General features: G+C 47.4%; 1 protein-coding gene and 1 long non-coding RNA gene across 6 annotated transcripts in view; one reads left to right on the top strand and one right to left on the bottom strand.

Moving 5' to 3' along the window:
• The window catches only part of CHD6 (chromodomain helicase DNA binding protein 6), a 192,662-nt gene that overhangs the window by 139,685 nt on the left and 29,763 nt on the right, over positions 1-23,214 (top strand). For all 5 annotated transcript variants that reach the window (XM_059407015.1, XM_059407012.1, XM_059407013.1 and 2 more), the window contains 7 exons: positions 1,362-1,564; positions 2,231-2,430; positions 3,112-3,271; positions 8,047-8,136; positions 10,304-10,407; positions 15,676-15,805; positions 17,646-17,706. In XM_059407015.1, the coding sequence (XP_059262998.1) occupies positions 1,362-1,564; positions 2,231-2,430; positions 3,112-3,271; positions 8,047-8,136; positions 10,304-10,407; positions 15,676-15,805; positions 17,646-17,706 (948 nt within the window). The remainder of the gene's footprint in view (positions 1-1,361; positions 1,565-2,230; positions 2,431-3,111; positions 3,272-8,046; positions 8,137-10,303; positions 10,408-15,675; positions 15,806-17,645; positions 17,707-23,214) is intronic.
• LOC132021933 (uncharacterized) lies at positions 16-22,975 on the bottom strand. The gene is made up of 3 exons (XR_009405471.1): positions 22,826-22,975; positions 22,657-22,733; positions 16-155 (listed from the first exon to the last, which is right to left on the bottom strand). It is a non-coding gene; the product is annotated as an uncharacterized LOC132021933 (long non-coding RNA).

Raw genomic sequence — 23,214 nt, 5'->3', positions numbered from 1 at the left:
GTCTCACCTCTGCTTCCACACTTCCTGTGAAGGAGACTTCGCCTGTGACAGCTACTCTGGAGGAGACAGAGCAGGAGGAAGGGGTTTGTTGGTCTCCCCTCCATTCTCCCAGTAGCTTGAGTTCTTTACTTCTGAGCATGAGGAAGATACTTGCCCTGGAACAAAACCAGAGTCTGACATCAGTCCGCCTCTGACTGTGTGCCTCTGGGCAAGGTAGTTGGCCCCACTGAGATAAGTGAGCAAGACACGGGACAAAGGGAGGTGGTGATGTCCCCTCACAGAGCTGGCGATAATACTTGTGAACCCACCTGCCCGGGCTATGGGGAGGTACCCCGTACATGTTCGTCTCATCCCTTTCCTCCATCCCTGGCCCTGGCCCCTCACGCCAGGATGCCCACACATCGCTGGCTGACTCGGTAACCAGCACCCAGCCATGGGGTCACCGGAGCTGACCCGGTCCACTGTCTTCTCTGCAGTAGGAGGGTCTGAAGTCCCTTGAGTAACCTGTTCAGTAACACCTGTTGTAACAGGTCACAATCAAGAAGTTACCATGTGTGCTGGACGGTTGGTGAGGGTGGGGAGCAAAAGCTCGTTCTAGAGATGTTTAGAAGCAGCCGGAGCATGCAGGACGGGGAGCAAGGTGACAGAAGCAGGGGTGATGCCACAGTGTATCAGGGCTACACAGACATGTATACGGAAGCTGAGCTGAGCTTTGGGAAGAGGTGTGGGGCATGGGGGGGGGGGGGGGTAAGGAGCAGGGGCTAATGGGGACTGTTAAAAGAGGTGATGGTTCTGGCAGGGGAGCCGCAGGAATGGGCAGAGAGAGGATCCCAGGCTGGGCATCATGTCTTCAGTGAAAGACAGAAGGGTTAGCAGTTCATGCCCATGGAAAGCAGAGAGTAAAGGGGCCAGGAAATATGTGTGTCTTCAGAAAGCTGCTGAGCAGGTGGACTGGTCCAGCTCCTCCTGTCTGCAGAGCACAGGCTGCATGCTGGGCCGGACAGCTGGGGTGTGTCCCTGCAGCCTTTCTTGGCAAGAGCGGACCACCGTTCTGGGCGCTGGGGGGTCTTGCTCGCCATACCTGCTCTGCTAGCAGGACTGCAGAAACAGCAAGTGGTGGTGGACAGCGCTGGCAGCTTGGGGGAACCTGCCATCTCCAGGGAGTCTCCAAGAATCCCCTCTGCTTGTCGTGGACATGGCACATGTACTGGGAAGAGCCTTTCCTGCTGGAGAGTGAGGCGAGTGTGGTTTTCTCCCGCGTGTGTCCTCAGGACCCAGGACTGGCCACAGGATATGCGTGTGCATTGTGATGGGGTAGAGCAAAGAAGGCCTCTGTCCCCAACCGACCTGTCTGTTTCTAGGAGAGCTTAGTGATCGACCGGCCTCGAGTGAGAAAGCAGACCAAACACTACAATTCCTTTGAGGAGGATGAGCTCATGGAGTTCTCCGAGCTAGACAGTGACTCGGATGAAAGGCCCACGAGGTCCAGACGCCTCAATGACAAAACTAGGCGCTACCTCCGAGCTGAGTGCTTCCGGGTGGAGAAGAACCTGCTCATCTTTGGGTGGGTATTGGCTTTGCCTGTGTGTGACTCTTCTCCAGTCCCTGAGATGTGTCCAGCTTATCTCCCCAGTCACCTCTAAGAGCTCCGGGCTGATGAACGGTCTGTGAGAGCAGAAGAGAAATGTGCTTTTTGCCCATGGCTCCCTCAGTCATCGTACACTCTGCTGCCCTGTTGTAGATGTGCCATCATTTTCTCGTGTGCTTTTCACAGCAAATCTCTGTTACTAATTCGCTGCCTGGTACTGATTTCCTGCTTTCCCCCGGAGGGACGCGTGAGGAGTCCACCTACAGATGTTGCAGTTAGGCATGATTCGTGCAGGGCTCTGGTTCTGGTAGAAGTAGAAGGTTTAGCTTCTGACACTTTACCATTGCTTTTGAATAGTGCAGCTGGACTCTCTTAATTCCAGATTTATCCCCTGCCCCAGAGAGTTGCATCCCTCCCTTGTTAACATCCTGGTGGCCATAGGAAGCTCTCAGTGTCCAGGTCACCTTAGTGACATTTGGTGTGCTACAGCATGTGGTCCTTGAAGACCTTTCAGGGCATAGCCCTCAGGGTGATTAGTAGACCTGACAGAGGACAAGAAGCACCCTGGGTTCCTGTTTATCCTGCGGTGTTGAGGGCACGCGTGCCCTTCCTCCCTCCAACGCCCTTCTGTATTTCTCTCAGCTGGGGCCGGTGGAAGGACATCCTGACTCACGGGCGATTCAAGTGGCATCTGAATGAGAAGGACATGGAGATGATTTGCCGGGCCCTGCTGGTATACTGTGTCAAGCATTACAAGGGGGACGAGAAGATCAAGAGTTTCATTTGGGAACTGATCACACCTACCAAAGATGGGCAGGCCCAGACCCTCCAGAACCACTCAGGTGAGCGGTGGCAGGGCTGTGTCTGCTGGCGGGAGCTGCTGTGGGCTCCCATTCCTCCTCCCGTGTTGCCCCAGGTCACTGTGCTTTGCAGACTTCTTTTCCTCAGATGCACTGGAGAATGTTAGCTGTGGCAGAGGAAGAATTCTCTGCAGAATCCCGCAGAATCCCCCAGTGTCACCCTCACTGTGCTGTGGAAGTCCAGTGGGGCCCTCTCGAGGTTGCACCGACCTGAGCATCACAGGGCCTGTCCTCTGAACCGGGGCCACCATGTGCACTGTGGCTCTTCTTGTGCCGTTCTCCGTTCTCCCGGTCCCAGCTGCCCGTGCCTTCGCTTGTGCTGTGCTTCTCCTTCCCTGTGTCTGGCTGTAGCTCACCCTCACGTTTCAGGTCGGGGGTGCCTTTTCTCCTGGCCAGGTTGTAAGGTCCACAGGGGACACAGGTGACGTTCTTGATCCGCGTGGGTACACCTTACTGCGTGACTGAGCGGTCCTGAAGTTGACTGAGCTGGGGCCTAGGCGTTTCTCCTCACTATGGGCCCTGCTTGGCAGACCGAGGAGTGGGGTCTGTCATCCTGGGCCACCACGCACAGCCTGGCTGCCTCTTTGCAGCCCCAGCCCAGCTCTGTTCTGCCCCCCCCATGTTTAAGCTGCCTAGGCTCATCCACCTGCCTTTCTGTTCCAGGATTGTCTGCTCCGGTGCCCAGAGGGAGGAAGGGGAAGAAGACAAAGAACCAGCTGCTGCTCCCAGAGTTAAAGAATGCGGACTGGCTGGCCACCTGCAACCCCGAGGTGGTCCTCCATGATGACGGCTATAAGAAACACCTCAAACAGCACTGCAACAAGTGAGTGTGCCCCTGCTCTCCCCACTCCCCCCGCCCCTGGCAGCTCCACTTGGGCTGTCCAGACTCCTGGGATCGCCGTGGGCCTGTGGGGGACTCCTGCTGATCCTTACCTCCGTGCACGGTCTAGAAAGGTAGGATGTGTGGTCTGGGTTGGGTCAGGATCCCATCACCTAAAGCCTGTCTTACTCCTTTAGCAACATCTCCTCTCCCCCCTAGAGCCTTGATTCTCTGCTAATGCAGCCTGTACGCCTGAGGGTTTTCTGACTCAACTCTCTAAATCCAGTTAGGACACCGGTGATTTCATTGTTCTCTCTCCTTCTGCCCCTGAGGGCACGTTAGGGAGAGCAGAAGACGGACCTTAGTGGCCACTGCTCTCAGCCTCTTCCCTCCCCCCATGCCAAGTTGATTCCTCTCCTAATTCACTGTTGCTGCTTGTGTCTCCTGGTGTTTGACAGACACGCATTTGAGTGTATCCCTGTATCCCTGGGTCCTAGGCTAGCCCCGTGCAGAGGGAGGAATGCGAAGGAAACCGTAACAGAAGATGAAACTGCCCTTGTGTAGTTGAGGTTGGGGAGGTGGGGCACCTGAGCCAGAAACTCGCGTCACGGTATGGGGGATCTGTCAGAACTTAAAAGGCCCTTGGAGATGCACCCCCCACCCTCCAATTCCAGCTTCCTAGGCCTGGCAAGGGTGATCTCCCTGGCACTCCTGCTCTGCAGTGAGCAGGCCTCTGCTGCCGCACCTCTGGTTGGAACCATAGAATTCGAGTGATAAGTAAGAGTTTAACTTCCTAATTAGTATGTTTTGATAGGGCTTACTTTCCTCCCTTTGACATCACCCTAATGGTCCTGTGGTTGTCGCTGGGTTGTATTCTTTATCTTTTATGTATGAAATCTGGTCCTTTACCTCCATCTCACCGAACCATTAAAGAGAGGCCTCATGTCCCAAACTGTAAAAGTCGCACAGAAGTATAGGCTCTTTGGGACCGAGAATCCAAGGGCACGTCCATGCTTGATGGTGGGACCTGCCTGGGGCAGGACCTGGTAGCAGGCTCCACGTGACTGACTCAGAGTCACCACAGATGGTGGTGACTTACCGCAGCCTCGGTACGAGGACTCACAGGAGACCTCGCACTGCAAGCTAACTGAGGGTGCTCTGCTACTCTGAGCAGCCATCTTTCTTGAACAAATGAGACATATGGTAAAAAAAATGATGTTTGAGGAGAAAAATTAATCTGACAACAGCAAGATGGAGTAGGTCAACCTAGAGCAGAACGGCCATCTAGGAGTGTTCTGTCATAATTTACGTATTGATCTTGAGGACCTAGAGGAGGGTAAGTTGGGGAGAAAGGGTCATCTGTGAGAGGCATGACCAAGGAATAACGCTAACTCTCTGATCACGAGCTTCACTGGCTGAGGGCCTAATGGTGCTTGGGCCAGGACAGAATCAGGATCCTTACACTCACTGACCGAAGAAAAGCAAAACAAAGGACTGGGGTCTTCCTGCCCTGCTAAGTCGGCGGCAGCAGCATTTGGCTGTTCTATTCACAGCTGTACATGTGGGTGTAGAGCACTGAAAATAGGCTGAACCGGAGAGGTTGATGGAGAACTTCCCTGGGCAGCTGCGGCGATGATCACAGAAGGTGACCAGAACCTTTTGAGGAAGGCCTTAATGTTTTTAACCACCACCCCCAAGACGTCTCCCGAGTGCATGCCTGACTTGAGGAATGCAGTAGGAGTGCCTGGCTGGCTCCGTCCACAGAGTGTGCGACCTTGATCTAGGGGTTGTGAGTTCGAGCCCCACGTTGGATGTAGATTACTTTTTTTTTTTTTTTTTTTTAACTTACTTGACAGACAGCACAAGTAGGCAGAGAGGCAGGCAGAGAGAGAGGGGGAAGCAGGCTCCCTGCTGAGCAGAGAGCCCAATGCGGGGCTCAAACACAGAACCCTGGGATCGTGACCCGAGGCGAAGGCAGAGGCTTTAACCCACTGAGCCACACAGGTGCCCCGGGTGTAGACTACTTTTTAAAAAGGAATGCAGTAAAGCATTTCTCTGCATTCAGAGATGCTAAGTATTATTGTTACCGTGAATCTTACGGATACGGCTGTCCTCTTCAGTTCTGGCTCGGGAAGAGTCCGAGTCTCTGAGTGGGCAGGGACCTTGCAGCTCTTCCCACTTGGCGGGGGAGTTCTGTGGGCAGTCCCCACAGGGAACCTTCAGCCTGTGCTTGAGCCTTCCTGCTGACGGGAAGGCCCCTTGCTTACCATTTCTCAGCAAGGCTCATTTAATTACCAGATGATTCTAATTAATCATCCTTTGTATATCGAATCTAAAATCTGCTTCCTTGAGACTTCCACCCATTGGTCTGGGGTCCTTGTTCTGCCCTGAGGCACCTTGGAGAACAGGAAGACTTTTTGCAGCAAAACTGGACTGTGTGCTTTTAGAATTGTGGGCTCTGTTAGCAAATGTGTTGCCATTCCAGCACCTGATAAAGTTTAAGACAGACTGTGAGGTCAGAGCTGCTTGGATTTAAACCCCGGCCCTCTTACCTATCAGCAGGTGCATGACTTAACCTCTTTGTGCCTTCTTTTTCTTTCATCTAGAAAATGAAGATGATAACAGTCCCGTCTCTTAGCACTGCTGTTTGGATTAAGGGAGCTAACACACACTGCCAGTAGTCAGCGCCCAAGGCATTGTTCAGTAGCAGTGGAAGCACAGTTTTTAAGGATAGGAAATTGTCATCAAGAGAATTTTTAAAAGTTTAAAGAGCAGCTGCTTCAGATCCAAGCTGTAAGCCAGGATCCTGAGTGGCCATCCATTTGGGGGTGGAAGTAGTGACTGGAAGGGGACCGAGGGAGCCTTCTGCTGACATGTTCTGCTTCCTGATCGCGGTCCTAGAGTCACAGTTTGTGGAAATTCATCTAGCTATACGTTTACCTAAAGTGCACTTTCTGGAAATATAGTTTATATCAATAAAATGTTACAGAGTTTTTGTGTTTGTTTTCAAGAAAGAGATGAAGGAAGAGCAGTGATGCCACCCACATGTTAATGGGTTTCGTTGGACTCCCGTGAGGGTATTACAGACCTATCCCAGTTCTCCTTCCCTTTGAGTTTAGGGGTCAACGGGGCTTATCCTCTCACTTGGGCAGGATTGCCCCATCCGTCCTCTGAACTGATTGGCTTCTCATTGAGAGAAAAGCGAATACTATTTACTTTAAATTCTGTTCCCTCGTGCTGTAGATTTTTCCCAGTATCAACACATCTCTGTTTAGAAAAATAGAGACAGCACTTTCATTTTCAGGAGACGCTTCCTCCAATGGGGCTAGCTCTAACCAGGCAGGATTTCCATTCCCAAGGCCTCCTTGTTCCGGTTCTTACTGAGGAGGCCAGCAGCTGCTGTCGGCAAGGTAGAAGGGTCAGTGACTGTTGTAAGTTCTTCAGAGTTGTTACTATCTGAACTTTAAAAAAATAAATCTCAGAATCATTTGAGTTAACTGACAGCTGAGGTAAGGAATGGCTACCAGAAAGATAAGTGGGTTTTTTCCATTCTGAAACTTCTACTTTGTCTTTTGCCACCTACTACTCGAGCCCACAGTGGCACTTTATATATTTTTTTAAAATTGTCAAAAATAACCTTTCCTCCCTCCTCCAATTCCCATTCCCTGCCCCCCAGAGGCAACCACTGCTAACCTGGTTCTTCCAGAGATATTCTGGGTATGGACCAGCTTAGGTGAATGCACAGCCTTCTTTTATCTTCCCTAAAATAACATGCATTTTACATACTATTTGTGCTCTGTGCCCTCTTTCTCTCTCTTTTTAAAATAACTTCTGTGGAGGTCAGTTCCTATGTATGTAAATGGGACTTTATTTGTAACAGTAGCTGGCCTTTACTCCTGCCTGGTTTTGAACAGGTTACCAGTCCCCTTTGAAGCCCCTTAGCCACTCTGCTGCGGATGTGAAGCATCTCCTTACCGCGGGTGACGTCCCCGTGCCTGCCCTCCCCTTCAGCCTGGTTCTGGGTCTGTCGAGCCTTCCCCACCCTCGCCCCCCACCCCCTGCTCCTCTTCTGGGCTGTGATTCTTTCCTGGTTGGTCTCATCTCACAGTTAGACACTGTAGACACGTCCAGAGCAGGGCCAAATCCCTTACATTCGTCGTGTGCCTCACGGGACCCAGCGTGGAGCCCAGCACACAGTAGTTGCCCAACCAATACTTGCTTAATTGCCTTGTCTTGAACTCGTTTGGTGCCTGCCCTCGGAGCTTGAATGTGCTCTGTGCAGAATCCAGGGAACTGAGCCCCTCAGGAGAGAAGACGTGGTATATCCTAGCAGTTGCCATTAAAAAGAGTCCTAAATATCCAGTTTAAAACTGTGTGCAGGTGAAACTGAAGGCAGCACCATTCAGCCTGACCTGCTCTTCAGGAGATGAGAAAACGTTAACCAGCCTCTCAGGGGATGGCGCTGCCCGGGAAGTCTCTGTGGGAGGGTTGAGTATGCTTTCATAGAGCCCGGGGAGCTGTTTGTGCTGCCGCCCAGGGCTCACAGGGTGACCCGGCAGGTGATGGTGAGATGCATTTTTCCATGTTAAGTGGGGATAATCCCAGTAGCATCTGTCATCAATACCTTGGGTTTCGTTTTTCTAGCGCTTTCTCATATATCACTTCCCGTCACTAATAATGTGGGAACACCCGGACTTTCCCAGCATCCACCTGGGGTGGCAGCTTACAGGCAGCTCGTGGCTCTGACACCTGTGCATTCATGTGTTCACCTTCCACAGGGTACTTCTGCGAGTCCGGATGCTCTACTACCTAAAAGCCGAAATACTGGGAGAGGCAGCTGAGAAAGCGTTTGAAGGAACCCCTGCCAGGTAAACCAAGTCAGCTGGAGCTCTCCGAGCTCTCGGTGCTACAGAGCTGCCACACGAGGCCTATTCTTGGCGAAGGACGAAACCTCCTGTGCTCCTGGAGGCCCGTGTTCACACCCAGCCCGGGGTCAGTTACCTGCACGGTCGGGCAGGCAGGCCCTCTCCACGCGAAATGAAGGAGAAACCGTTTCTCCGCACTACAGCTCTTGGCGAGGTCTTGAGTTGGTTTGCTTTTCCCAGTGGTGGTGTAACATTGAACAGTCAATTCTCTGCCTTAGCTTGTCACTGAGGTACAAGTGTTCATACCCTGATACATTTGGTGCGACAGGTGTGTGCTGGGCGTTTTGGTCAGAATCCTACTCTTGGCCACGGTGCTCTTCCACATTTGGGGAGTTCTCTTTATTTGCTAATCATACTAATAATACCTGGTGCCCTGTTTGATTGTTTGCACCTTAGTTTTGTAAATAAGTGTTCCTACAGCTGTAGAGTCCTGCGGAACTCTCCCAAGATTGCGGAGAATCAGGCCGCCGTGCTCCCAGTTACCACTAGATAAAGCCAGGCAGCCTCCTTCATCTTCCGTAGATAGGCTCTTTGTTCTAGGCCTCTACAATGCCTGTCGTAGCTGGAGAAAACCAGAGGGGGTGGGATTTCACCTTTGCTTTGAGATTACCTGTGGCCATGGTTTCTTCTTCTTCTTTCTGTCCATTGGGCAATGCTGATGGCTTTAGTGGTCACAGGGTGGGAGGGAGGACAATAAAGAAGGAGAGCGGTAAGCAACATTGACCTTCCTACCCACTGGGCAGTTGTAGTGGGGAGCAGCCATTACTATGACCGTCATTACCTGATAAAGTTTTCTGTAGTTACTGTAGTCATTTCTAATGGGTATAAGGAGGTTGAGTGCTTTGGTGAAAGGTTCAATTTATGGGTCATAGAAATGCAACAGAATCCAACCTGATGATTTCTATGAGGTGTTATCTGGCAGAAGTAAACCACCTGAATTTTCTCATCCCACCATGCTTTCTCTCAGAACACGTAGATGGAGGGATCCGGATAGAACATGGAGAGTCCATTACCCACACCCTTCCCTCCTTTCTACTCTCCTCAGTCTTGGCTGTCATTGGCCCTTATTGTGCCATGAGGAATAAAAAGCATTCATCCCCGAAAAGTCATTCAGCTCATGGTCACACCCTGGCAGAGTGGGCCCTACAGTGGAGCCAGATAGGGAGCACTGCCTGGAAAGGTGGGACCCTGGACCGCCATTCCCACTGAGGGAGCTGGGCCTGGGGAGGGGCAGTTAGCCGTGTGTCACAAGAAGAGCCTGTTGGAAGAAGAAACTTAAGATGCTACAGAGGAGCCATCCAAAACAGCTGAGAGGTGGGAGAGAGGAGCCATTAGGTGGATTTTTCTCCCCCAGACCCAAAGCCTTAAAGTAAGGATGGTGCTCAAATGAAGACAGTGAGCCGAGGGTCCATGTGGGCTTTCAGAACACGGACAGAATTCAGTGAGGGGCTGATGGTACAGGCCCGCTAGTGCTATAGGCCTGCTCCTGCGATCAAGTTACATTCATCCCTTTGGCCAGGAGCAGTGGAATTAGTGATCAGTTTTGACCCAGCAGACCACTGCCAGGAGGTGCCACCTACTGTGGGACTCTGAAAGGCTGTCTTCAGCTCCCAGCATGTGCCAGTGCTGACTGTCTTCTTCTCAGTGCTCAAGATCTCTACTTATTGAACCAAGATGATTCAGGGAGTTTTCAGCATTTGATTATGTGTGAATTCGACCATGTGGGCGATGTTCTACCTTCAGTTGACCAATACATTGATGACTTTTGCTGTGGTTCTCAACTGAAGATGGGTGTCTACATCTTACATGTGGACCCCAATTTCAGACGTACTGATGGGTTCTCCAGGAGGTGCTTCAGAGTTTTGTGTCAGTCAGCCTTCCAGTCAAATAAGCCTGGGAAGCAAGTACATACGTGGGAATAGCTTCCTGGATGAGGGTGAGGGGAGGTCCTGGTTAGGAAACCGTGGTCCACAGCCTTCTAAGTCCTTGTAACTTCAGCCTCTTAGCATGTGACTAGGGATGTGGCTTGGTACAGGGCTCAGCCAGTAGTTCTTGCATTGTTTTCTGTCTGCATTGAAGGAACTCTGAGTCCACACCCTTCCTTTCACAGGGAACTAGAAGTGCCTCTGCCTGACATTGACTACGTGGAGATCCCAGTGGATTGGTGGGACGCCGAGGCCGATAAGTCCCTTCTGATAGGCGTGTTCAAACACGGTGTGTATTTCAGTAAATGCTCTCCCCTTCCTGAGAAACTCCATAACCTGTGCACATCTCTGCTAGAAAGTAGCCTCACCTCTGTCCTCTCAGCTGAGTGTGTGAGTCATGAAAATATGGTGAATGTTTGTAGGATCGGTGAGGAGCTTCACAAGGGCTGCTGTGGCAGCAAAGAGCCTGTCGGGCCTTGGCCTGCCTCCTTCTCCCTCACCCTTGGAATCCCAGCGCCTGGCCTGGTTCCTGGCATACAGTAGGCATGTAGCATTTCTTGAGTGAAGGAATAAATAGGGAAAATGTTAGGTTTTAGCGTTTCATATGTATGTAGAATTCTAAAATCATTCTAGATAATCTACATGTTTCTAGTGTGTATCTTTTTGTCTCCTTGGTGTAACAATTAAGAATACAAGATGGTACGAACCTCTTTTTTTAAATATGGTAACCAAGAGTCCAGAAGACTGAGGGAGGTTTTGAATATCTTGGAAGAACTGAAGTACCTCCTTTCCTCACTTCTGGCAGCGTCCTAAGCACCTGTCCCTCCCCTCAGCCAGCGGTCAGGGTCAGTGATGGAAGTGCCATGTGACAGTCAGTGTAATGTGCCTGGTAAATCCCTTCCTTGCCTGGTGAATAACTGAAATCTTAAATTGGAAAGGATTCAGAGTAGGGAGAGTTGGTCGTATCTGACTTTCACTGTCAGTTTGCCACTTACTAAATTTAAGACCTTGAACAAATCATAAATTTCTCTGACCAGTTTCCTCACCTGTACCATGGGATAGTATCAAAGCAGCCCACCTAGAGAGGGTGGTTTGAAGATTCAGTGAGAGCAGGCCTGTAGACTGCCTAGGGCAGGGCTAAGCAGTAGATAGAAGCGGAGGAGATGTTTAGAACTATTCTGCTGTTACTTATTCCTCTCCCTTTGGAAAGTTAACTTTCTCAGGTATGCGTCATCAGTGGTATTCCGCATTTGGAGGCCAGCCAATCATGTAACAACTATGCCTATACTTATTTTAATGAGGAATCCCATCAACACTTGGATTCTGGTGTTAGAGCCGAAGGCCCAGTGCTGCCCAGAGCCCTTTGTCAAACCACTGGGGTTAGGATGAGCAGTGCTGTCCATTAGAACTACCTGTGATGATGGAAGAAATGTCCTATCTCTGCACTGTCCATTGTGGAATCCGCCGGCCACATGTGACTATTGAATATTTGAAATATGATTGATACATGTGAGCAGCTGTATTCCTAATTTTATGTAATTTTAATTAATTGAAATTTAAATAACCACATGTGGTTCCTCTTTGGGACAGTGCAGGGCTGTGCAGGAACTCAGCACTGAAGTGGGAAGAAACACATGACCTCTCTGTTGAGCTCAGGGAACCACGGTGCAGCCATAACTTGGTTTATCTAATTTGGGAAAGAACCCAAAGACCAGTTGCTAGAAGCAGCCAAATTAGAGCATCTGAACTTGGTGTGCAAGAAAGTCTGTTGACCCTGTGTTTCATTTCAGTGGTAGTTTTAGGGCACATGGCCACACCCTTGGAAGAGAGACTGTGAGGTAGAAAGGGGACACAGCTTGAAGCCCCAGCAGGATGGCAGACAAAATCTACACACTTCCCCTCCGGCCCTCCTCCGGCCCAGCACACACACGCCACAGACATACAGAAGGCCTGGGTAGGTTAGGACAATAATGTGAAACTACCGAGCTGCCCATGAAACAAATAAAGGGAAATCCCCGAATGAAGAGGTCACTTAAAGCCGGAGCTGAAAGCTCACTGCCAGGACAGTAAACCAGAGGGAACGGGTTTCTGATGCCCACACAGAAAAAGGAAACAGGCCCCTCCAGGAAAAGAGGGCAAGAAAAGGCTCTTTGGCCCAGGGAAGCGGAGATGGAAGATGAGGTGGAAGAGAGAAGGTAGTTGCCATGGGAGGGCAATGCAAGGTGTGCCAGGCAGATACTGACAACAGCCAGAAACCGAGTACGGAAGACCTAGAATACCTGGTATGGCGAAGTCCGTATCCTACCAAAGGTCTTTTTTTTTTTTTTTTTAAAGATTTTATTTATTTATTTGACAGAGAGATTACAAGTAGGCAGAGAGAGAGAGGAGGAAGCAGGCTCCCTGCTGAGCAGAGAGCCCGATGCAGGACTCGATCCCAGGACCCTGAGATCATGACCTGAGCCGAAGGCAGCGGCTTAACCCACTGAGCCACCCAGGCGCCCCTCCTACCAAAGGTCTTTAAGGAAGGAAGGATAGTTTGGGATAAAGAGAGTCTTTGCACAACGATGGTGGGTGTAGTTCACGAGGAAGATGTGGCCAACAGTGTGGCCTCAGAATGCATCAGAGAACAGGACTCCAAGGGGACACAAGACTTTCTCTTGTAGGAAAGGCAAGTTAGCACTGGCACCGCACCTACTAACTTGATCATCCTTGAGCCAGCTTTAGGATAGTAGGATTAAGCAGTTGATCTCTCTTAGTCTTACATTAGGAATGTTCAGGGGTCAGCCAGATGGTGTCAGAGGTCACTTCTGTATCTAAAACTGCTCTGCTTCCTGAAGCAGTTTGGGAGGGTCTAAGTGAATCATTCCTAAGCTGATCATTTTCCTGAGGTCCTAAGATGATGCATCACCTATTCCATTCAGATTCCCCCAGATTGCCAGTTGAGGTGAACTCAGTAGTCTTAGAAGGCAGGTGCATGATGCCTGAAGTGGCTGGTTGTGGCGTATGACGACTTCAGACACTTTAAGGTGTACCCAGCATTAGGGAATGGGACCTAAACCACACATGCGCACTCAGCCCTGTTCGGTTGAATGTTGACATGAACTCATCCTCCTTGGAGGCTTCCAGAATCCAGATCACATGCTCCCCCTAACTGGATGCTACCCATCAAACATTCCGTGAATGTAGGCTCAGACCCATCCTCATCTAGACAACGTACAGGCCACTCCTGTGTAACTTAGCCCCCACAACAGGTCTTACCAGGTGACAGTCGAGTCCCCAGATACCCAGCAGCTGGTAGAGGTATGAGGTTCCCAGAAATCCAAGCTGTGTAGTGTTCACTTTTCAGGAATTTGTGTTGGGAAGCCCTCTGCCTCTGTTTCTATCTCATGGAGACCTAAATATGAGCTGTGATGCTGCCACCATTTTCTTTGTGAAGAAACACAGCCGTCCATTGTCTGAAGTTCCTGGCTCCTGCAGGCCACCCCAGACATACCCTGCTATGAGCAGATCAGAGGGGTAGAGCCATGGTTCCATGTCCGAGCTAACCCCAGTGAGAGAAATGCCTGCACCTTTGGTTGTTTGCAGCAAGAAGGGCCCTGCAGCAGACCTGTTCTGAGTGATGCTCTCGGTAGCTCTCTGTGCCCTCTAAGGCAACCTGGATTTACACAGTTTGTATTAGGATACGAAGTTTAGCATTTCTGTTGACATTCGTAGAAAGGAGCTTCTAGACTGAAGAGACGAGCAGCCCATACCCCTCAAAGGCTGTCACCTACTCTCTGTTCATTGGCATTGTTCTTAGAGGGCCTGCAACTCGCAGGGCAGTTGTTGGGGTTTTCTAGGACACTGAATCAGTGACTCTTCCTTGCCTCCAGCTTCTTAGCTCAGTGAGAAATAGGAATGCTGAATCTTGTCTGGTCTTCAGACCGACACAAGATAAGAGAAAGAGTGCAGAGTGCACTGCAGCCAGGTGGTAGGCTTCCGAAAGAACCTGGCCTGCTTTATGCCCTTGTCAAGCACAGAGCACCTGAGGGCAGGACACCCGGACAGTGAGCCTCCCTCGGGTGTAAAGGCTGGCAGCGAAAACTTTCAGCCTCTCACCCTTCAGAGGAAGCACCCCTCTTTTCATGGGGAGCAGCAGGTGGAGATAGCAGGACTTTCCTCAGGGGAGCAGGAGCATTGAGAACATTCCTGTTTTGCCACGAACTATGGTAGAACACAAGGGAGAGGGTGCAGATGGCTCTTTTACAATGATTATTGGAGAAAATCTGGGCAAAACTGACCTCCTTCGATCTAACGTTGTGCGTGTGTGGTGTTAGGCCCCGCACTAGATACAGAATGTGTAATGCTGAGAAAACAGGGCCAGATTCTTTCCCTAAGGAGCCCACAGTCTCATGAGAGAGACTGACAATAATCCAGTAATCGTCCTAAGGAACAGCAAATAAAGAACATAAGGCCTCACAGTTTCTTCTGCCATATGCCTCATGCGGGCAGCACCTGTCATTGAGATGGCAGAAGAGTCACTTTGGATTAAAAGGTGAAGAACCTGCGGCTCGTTGGAGAGCCAGGTGCTGCCTGCAGGGCGGAGGACAGAACTCCAGCCATAGGGATGAGGGAACAAAAGCCAGCATGGAGGCCACACACCCGGCAAAGTGAACCCGAGTCTGTTACTAGCACCCATGCGGGTTCTCCGCCACCTGCGATGGGCCCTCTCTGTACGTGCTGCAGAGCTGGAAATGAACCTTGTTTCCTGGGAGCGATGCAGAAAGGGTTTTGACCATCTCGAAAGTGTTTCCCTCAAGATAGGTTGCTACAACAATAGATTTGGATCTTTTCTGTGACCAGATCCTGTCTCAGATTCCATGCATTTAAAAAAAAAAAAAAACACAAAAATTCTCATGCCTGGGATTATCAAAGTAAAAGTGATGTTATTTCATTGTTTTGGCTCCCTTTCAGGGGTCTCTTCTGAGTGAAATATGCTCATTCTCTGTTTGACTTTGGGGATGTGGTGAGAGGTAATTCCAAAGCCCTGGCCAGTGGATTAGGATTTCATACTGAGTTGGTGAATATGGAGGCAATAAATCACTTTTAATCTGATTAACAAGCACCATAGGCCTCCTTGTATTTTATCCCCTGTATCCGTCACTTGGTTCAGTTTCTGTTTCTAAGACATGAGAGAAAATCAGACTGTCAGAAAACAAGTCCATCAGGAGGTAACAGTGTGTCCAGAGTTCGGGGTTAAGAGAAGAAGTTGCAAAACCAACTTCACTGGTCCCCTTTGCTGTCCAAAAGAAGTAAACAAGTGAGCATTACATCTGTACCTTGTGTCTCTTCATGGACACAGAACATTTACGTCAGCTTTTGTTTTTGGTCAAACACTTACTCATAGGTATCTACTTTAGCTCAGGGATCTTCTTCTGATAGGAAATCTTACAGGATTCAGTTAATCTTAAATAATGTTTCTGATTGTTTTATTTTTCACTCAATAAGGGAAACCATGATTGTGCAGAGCCCAGGGGAGAGTTGGTGACTTCTAACATTTCTCGTTACCCCCGATCAGGGTATGAGAGGTACAATGCCATGCGAGCAGACCCAGCCCTTTGCTTCCTGGAGAAAGTTGGGATGCCAGATGAGAAGTCCCTTTCTGCAGAACAGGGTGTTACGGATGGGACCTCAGACATTCCTGAAAGGTGAGCCATCCGTGATGTGACATGTTATGCCGTGACTCTCTGACCTCCTCTTTGGATATCCAGCATTCTCACAGTCTCTTCTCACAGTCCAGCATGTCCCTTAAATCTTGCCATGCTGGAACCACTTTCCAGGACTGCCACATTCGCTAGATCCTGTTACATCTCAGACCTTTTCTTTGACTTCTAAGCATTTTGAACCAAATACTAGTTCTTTTCTTCCTGGGTTCCTCAAGCTGTCCACCATCCTACCCTATTCATCTCTTGTCTGGTCAGAGGATTCTTGAGGAAGAATTCAGACCTCTCATACCTGGCAAAAAGCTAAGAGGTACTGCGAGTACAGTCTTCGTGACCTTGAAATTCCTCAGATGAAATCCTGGCAGCATTTCAGAATGCATTGTTCATGCGTACGGTGAATTTAGGAGCCACTGCTTCATGGCTGTGGCATCTAGGCCTTATTTATGGGTTGTGTGCAAAAAAGCATAGAAGCATCTCCTTTGGCTGAGTTTTACTTACTGTTGGCATAGCCTCCAAATGTGTAAATTTGTTGGAAAGCTAAATAAACGGCCATAAACTGCGGTGCACCTATACATATGCACTTGCATATACCCACACATACGTGTGTGTGTGTGTGTGTGTGTGTGTGTGTGTGTGTGTAAATATATATATATATATATATATATATATATATATATATACTTACAGGGAAACATTTTATGTTATCTCTTAGCTTGTGTTTGGTAAGCTTTGAACTGATCTTCTCCCCAAAAGTAGCAGATACTGCTTTGCATTGCCTAGGGCTGTGGCCAGGCCCAGCCAGGGGGACCTGCACTGCCAGGAGCTCCTGACCACTTGCTAAGGCCAAGAAAAGGGTGAAATGGATTTTCCATCTGTCCTTAACCCATGATGAACACTTTAGCTACTAGAACATTCTCTGCTCCAAAGAGAAATTTCCTCTGTGCAGATAATAGACTCATTTGGAGAGATGTTAACAGAAGCCCAAGTGAGCGGTGACACTGATCATAGATGCGGGGGGAAATGCTTCATGGGTGAGGTACCTGAATGTGGCAGAAAGCTTACATTTTTGTCGGGCGTCCGAGAGATAGTTAGGGTAGGTGAGATTCTCCTGCCTCCTGAGCAGGAGCAGCATCGATGAGAATCTTTGAGACAGGAACACTTCAAAGTCCATGTAAGATCGGGCATCAGCTGTGATTAAGCTCATAAGACAGAAGACTTGAGACAGCTGAGCTCGAGGTAGGTGTCTGCTGCTGAGAGGGCAAATGTCCTTCCTTCCTAGCAGGAGCAGCTCCGCTCCCTCCTGAGGAAATGGCTGCCACCACATAAGGGATTCTGCCTGAAGCTTCACCCCGCTGTGGGGGAAGAGGGTTGGGAGTGCTTCTGGACTCGCTAGATTTGCACAGGCTTCAGTCTCTGGAGTCTCTTCTCTTATTTAAGGCCCATGTTCAGATAACTCTCGATGGGCAGTCGTGACCTTGTTAGTGACAGTATCACTGTCAGACAGCTGGCCTCTGAACTTGCAGTAGACAGCAGCCAGGTGGTAGGCTGCCGGAAGAAGCTGGCCTGCTTCATGCCCTTGTCAGGCACAGAGCACCTGAGGGCAGGACACCCGTGTGTCTGAGTAGATCGTCTCACGCTGTAGTTTCAACTGAGTGGGGGTCCTTGCCCGTAGCAGTTACAACACTGGTAGAAACCAAGATTTTGAGGCCTGTGGGCAAAGGGTAATTTTCCTTTCAGTCAGTGATTCAGGGGGGTTTTCTTGGTTTTCTGGTTGCAGAATAGCTCCTGGGTGGTACATGATGCTTTTTATTTTACTTTCATTCAGAGGCAACATGGATAAAGAAGACAACACTGAAGACAAGTCAGACAGCCTGCAGAAGCAACCGGTGAGTCCCGCTGCTGTGTTATTATCCACGTGGTGTTCAGGGTCAGGATGCGTCCTCGTCTCGGCAGCAGGCTTGGGGAGCTTGGTTGCAGTGCTGCAACTGCATTGCATTCTGCCCAGCATTTTAGTACAGAAATCATCAACATACAGACTGCATTGACTTTTAATCTAGTTGATTTTGATACAACTATAGATTTTAGATGCGCTGTAAGATATAATACAGGGTGATCCCGTGTCCCTTTTTTTTTTTTTTTAAAGATTTTATTTATTCATTTGACAGAGATCACAAGTAGGCAGAGAGGCAGGCAAAGAGAAAGGAGGAAGCAGGCTCCCCACAGAGCAGAGAGCCCGATGCGGGGCTCGATCCCAGGACCCTGGGATCATGACCTGAGCTGAAGGCAGAGACTTTAACCCAATGAGCCACGCAGGCGCCCTCCTGTGTCCCTTTTATCTAGGTTCCCCCATGGGAACATCTTGCCAAACCGTAGTCCAGCATCACAGCCAGGATGCTGACATTGTTAGAGTCAAGAACAGGACGTTTCTATGACCACAGAGATCCTTCGTGCTGCCCTTAATGGCCACATCCCCTTCCCTCCTGCCTTTTTCCCTTTGTAATTGGTGGTGACCACTAACCTGTTCTCCGTTTCTATAATTCGTTACTTTAAGATTATTTCTTAAGATATGTACTAAGAATTTAAGAATATATATTATTAAATGGAATCATAACAATAAGGGCCCTAGGGGGTTAGCTTTTGTCCCTCATCATAATCCCCTGTGACTCCTGCAGGCTGGTTTCTGTAACAGTACTGCCCTCCTCTTCATTGCTGTGTAGCAGTCCGTGGTCTGGATGTCCGAGTGCAGGGGTCTGCATTGTCTCCAGTTTCTGACTGTTAGAAATACCTTTAGAAGCATCTGCACACAGATTTTCCATGACCACGCATTCCCGTTTCTGTGGGATAAATGTCCATAAGTACAGTTTCTGGATGATATGGTTACTGCATGTTTAGCTGTTTTTTTAAACTGCCAAGTTGGGGCGCCTGGGTGGCCCAGTGGGTTAAAGCCTCTGCCTTCAGCTCAGGTCATGATCCCAGGGTCCTGGCTCTCTGCTCGGCAGGGAGTTTGCTTTCCCCTCTCTCTCTGCCTGCCTCTCTGCCTACTTGTGATTTCTGTCAAATAAACAAATAAAATCTTGAAAAATTAAATAAAATAAGATAAACTGCCAGGCTGTTTCCAGCATGGCCATATCCCTTCCCATTGCCTCCAGCCCCGCAGGAGTGGTTGGTCCACTTTCTCCTCATCTTTTGTTGGCTTTTGGAGTTGTCATCATTGTAATTGAGCCATTCTAATAGGTGTATAGTGATATCTGGTTGTTTTAATTTACAGTTCCCTAATAACTGATGATGTTTAATGTCTTTTTATAGGTTTAATTGCCATCTGTAAGCCTCTTCAGTGAAATGTTTCATCGTGTCTTTTGCCCATTTTCTAATTGCATTGTTTGTTTCTTTGTTTTCCTGTTGGTATTTGAGAGCTCTTTATGTAATCCGCATACCAGGCTTTTGTCAGACATGTGGTTGCCGAGTACTTTCTTCTATCCATAGTTTGTCTTTTTATCCTGTTTACATTGTCTTTCACAGAGTAACAGTTTTTAATTTTGAGGAAGTCCAGCTTACCAATTTCTCTTTTTATGGGTCATGCTTTTGGTTTTAAGTGTAAGAATTCTGCCTTTCTGTGGATCTCAAAGGTTTTCTTCTTTGCTTTCTACTAAAAGTTCCTTAGGTTTAACATGTAATTCTGGGGTCCATATTAAGTTAGTTTTCATGTAAATGGAGAGCATTAGATTCAGGTTCTTTTTTTTAACCTGTTGCTGGCCGGTCGCTCTAGAACCATTGGTTTTAAAGAGCTATCTTTTAAAAAAACAAAACAAAAAACTATCTTTCCTGCATTACATTGCTTTTACACCTTTGTCGAAGTATCAGTTGAGCAGATTTGTGTGGATGGATTTCAGGCTTCTCTGTTCTGCTCCATTGTTGCATTTGTCTGCCCCTCGGCCAGTAGCATGTAGTATCAATTATTGTAGCTATATCGGAAATCTTAAAATTGGATAGACTGATTCTTCCCACTTCTTTTCCAAAATTGTTTTGGCTTTTCTTATTCTTTTGCCTTTTCTTACAAATTTTAGAATACTCTTATCTGTATCTACTGAAGTTCTTGCCGGAATCTTGCTAGGAATTGCATTAAACCCATATATCTCTTTCAGAATTGACCTTTACTATATGGAATCTTACTATATATCTCCCCATTGATTTCAAGCTCTTGATTTCTCTCACCACTATTTTATAGTTTTACAGAGAACAATTTCTGTACATGTTTGTAGATTTACATCTAAGTATTTCATTTCCTTTGGTGTGATTGTAAATGGGGTATTTATGTTTATCTTGTATCCTGCAAACTTGATCAGCACTATTTCAATTTAAGGTATTTTGTGATTTTCTATGTCAGCAATCCTGTCATCTGCATATACAAGGGTAGTGTTATTTCTTCTTTTCTGACATATATGCTTTACATTTCTCTTGCCATATTGCGTTGTCTGAAGCTTCTGGGACTGTGTTGAGTGAATGCTGAGAGCAGAGGTTCTTGACCTTGTTCCTGATACTAAGGAGGAGGATACTCAGTCTTTCATCATTAAATATAACGCTAGGTCTAGGTTTTTTGAAGGTTGTCTTTATTGAAAATGAGGCATTTCCTTGTATCCCTAGTTTTCTGAGAATTTTTATCATGAATAGATGTTGAATTTTGTCAGATAAATTTTTTGCACTGATTAATATGATCGTGTGATTTTTCTTATTTAGCTTTTACTGTGGTAGATTACATCGACTGATTTTCAAATATTGAATCAGCTTTGCATCCCTGGATAAACTGAGATAAATGCCATTCAGTCATGGTGTATGATTCTTAATGTTAAATTGTTTTATTTTCTTATTGTTAAATTCTATTTGCTAATATTTTGTTAAGGATTTTTGCATCTATATTCATGAGGAATATTGGTCTGTAGTTGTCTTTCAGTACTCTCCTTGTCTGCTTTTGGTACCAGTTTAATGTTAACTTTATAAATGAATTGGGTGTTGCCTCCAACTGTTTTTTGATAGAGGTTGTCTAGAATTGGTATTAATTTTCTTTTAATATTTAGTAGCATCCTCCCATGAAACCATCCTGGAGATTCCTTTTTGAGGGAGTTTTAAAATTATGATTCCTACTCTATTTTATATTGAGTAAGTTATAATCATTAGTGTTTTTTAAGGAATTTGATTTATTTCATTCAAGTTGTCAAATCTGCATGATGTTTATTGTATTCTTTTATCCTTTTGAATTATAGTGCTGTTCCCTGTTTCCTTCCTGATGCTGGAAATTTGTGTCTTCTCCCTTTTTTCTTTATCTGTCTTACTAGAGATTTGTCTACGTTATCTTCTTCAATAATCAGCTCTTTATTTCAGCTCTTTGTCTTCTCTTTTAATTTCACTGATCTCAGGAGCCTGGTGGCTCAGTCAGGTGGGCATCTGCCTTTAGCCCCATGTCAGGCTCCCTGTTCAGTGGGGAGTCTGCTTCTCCCTCTCTCTCTGTGTGCGTGCTCATGTTCTCAGTCTGTCTCTCTCTCCCTCAAATAAATAAATCTTCTTTTTTTTTTTTTTAATTTTTTTGTTACAATCCCACAGGCCCCTACTGCTCTTTTTTTTTTAATCTATTTTTCTTTTTTTTAGATCAGGTACTTTATGGTTTTCTGTCTTTGAGTTCCCTAATTTTTCTTTTTCTCCTGCATTCTGCTGTGGAGATTGTCCGTCGTTGTTGTTTTGTTTTTTAGAGTTTGGTTATTGTATTTTTCAAATCTAAAATTTCTTTTTGGTTCTTCTTTAGATTTTTGTTTCTTTGCAGAGATTTTTTTCATTTGTGGCATGCATGTTCAAAATTGCTCATTTGATGACTGGTTTAAAATTCCTTTTTTTTTTTTTTAATTATTAGGTTTCTTTTTAAAGATTTTATTTATTTATTTGACAGTCAGAGATCACAAGTAGGCAGAGAGGCAGGCGGAGGCGGGGGTGGAGAGAGGGAGCAGGCTCCCTGCTGAGCAGGGAGCCTGATGTGGGGCTCGATCCCAGGACGCTGGGATCATGACCTGAGCCCAAAGGCTGAGGCTTTAACCCACTGAGCCACACAGGCGCCCCTACTGCTTTAAATTCTTACGTCAAATTCTAAGATTTCTGTCATTTCAGTGGTAGTATTTATTGTCCTTTTTCATTCAGTTTGAGATCTTCCTATTTCTTGGTATGAAATGATAAGATTTTTTGCTAAAATCTGGATATTTTGGTATTGTAAAACTTGGGATCTTACTAAAACTTCTGTTTTAGCTGACTACTTCTGACTCCTGTCTTGCAGGGGAGTCGGGTAGGGGATGGATGCTGCCTTGTTGCTGCCAGGTAGGAGTAGAGGTTCACATTTCCAGCCAGCCCCCAATGAAAACTGAGGGGGATATTTTTCATTATTGCTACACCAGAATGCAAGTTCACCTCTGCCCGTGGTCTTTGCTAACACTGTGGATGGGGATGGGGACCTCATTACTCCTTCTCAGCGATGAAAGTCCCAGCTCCCTACTTGGCTTTTTAACACCACCCCAGCAGGAGTATGGGGTGTTCTGTTGCAGCCTAGTGAAGGTGGAGGTCTAGATTCTCCACTTGGCCTTCGGATGTGTTTGGCCATGGGTGTGTTGAGCCAGTATTTTTGTGTTCTTGGGCTAGGAGGTAGCAGGTATTGCCTTAACATTTTGTGTACTCCTAACATGCCTTTGTCTCAACAAAAGTTTTGTGTTGTTTTGTCTGTACCCTTTGGCATTTCTAGGTAGCCAGCTTCTTTCTTCCCAAATCTAGTAATAAAAGTTCAAAAAGAAAATCATGAAACTCACCACTGTGTCATTCTCTGGGTCCCAAAGTCCGTAGCTGGTTTGGCATTTCTAGGTAGCCAGCTTCTTTCTTCCCAAATCTAGAAATAAAAGTTCAAAAAGAAAATCATGAAACTCACCACTGTGTCATTCTCTGGGTCCCAAAGTCCCTAGCTGGTTTGCTTTCTCTCACCTTTCAGAGTTCTCTTACGTTTGTTTCATATATAATGTCCCGGGTTTTAAGAGGGCTTAGAGTGAGCAATAGGGATACGTGCATTTTCCCAGAAGTATGCATTGCATTTTACAAATGAGTTTCTGGGGCTTTCCATAAGCAGACTGAGACCTTACCAGGGCCCCAGCACCATTTGACCACACGTGTTCCCTGGCTTTGAGTTAGAGAGCAGATGAATCTGGTAGGATTTCATGGATTCTGAATCCCAGAGGTTACTGTACAGTTGTCCCCAACTGAGTGCATTGCCAGGATAATCTCAGATCTTCTCTTCACCACCACCCAGAAGTTACCAGTTCTTTTCTTTTGGTTCTAGTTGGGAGAATGTGTGGTATTTACTTTGGCTTCCATCA

Source organism: Mustela nigripes, chromosome 7 (genome assembly GCF_022355385.1).
Source record: "Mustela nigripes isolate SB6536 chromosome 7, MUSNIG.SB6536, whole genome shotgun sequence".
NCBI classification, from domain to species: Eukaryota; Metazoa; Chordata; class Mammalia; order Carnivora; family Mustelidae; genus Mustela; species Mustela nigripes.
The sequence above is the reverse complement of the archived record's forward strand: the minus strand, read 5'-3'. Positions and strand labels throughout refer to the sequence as shown.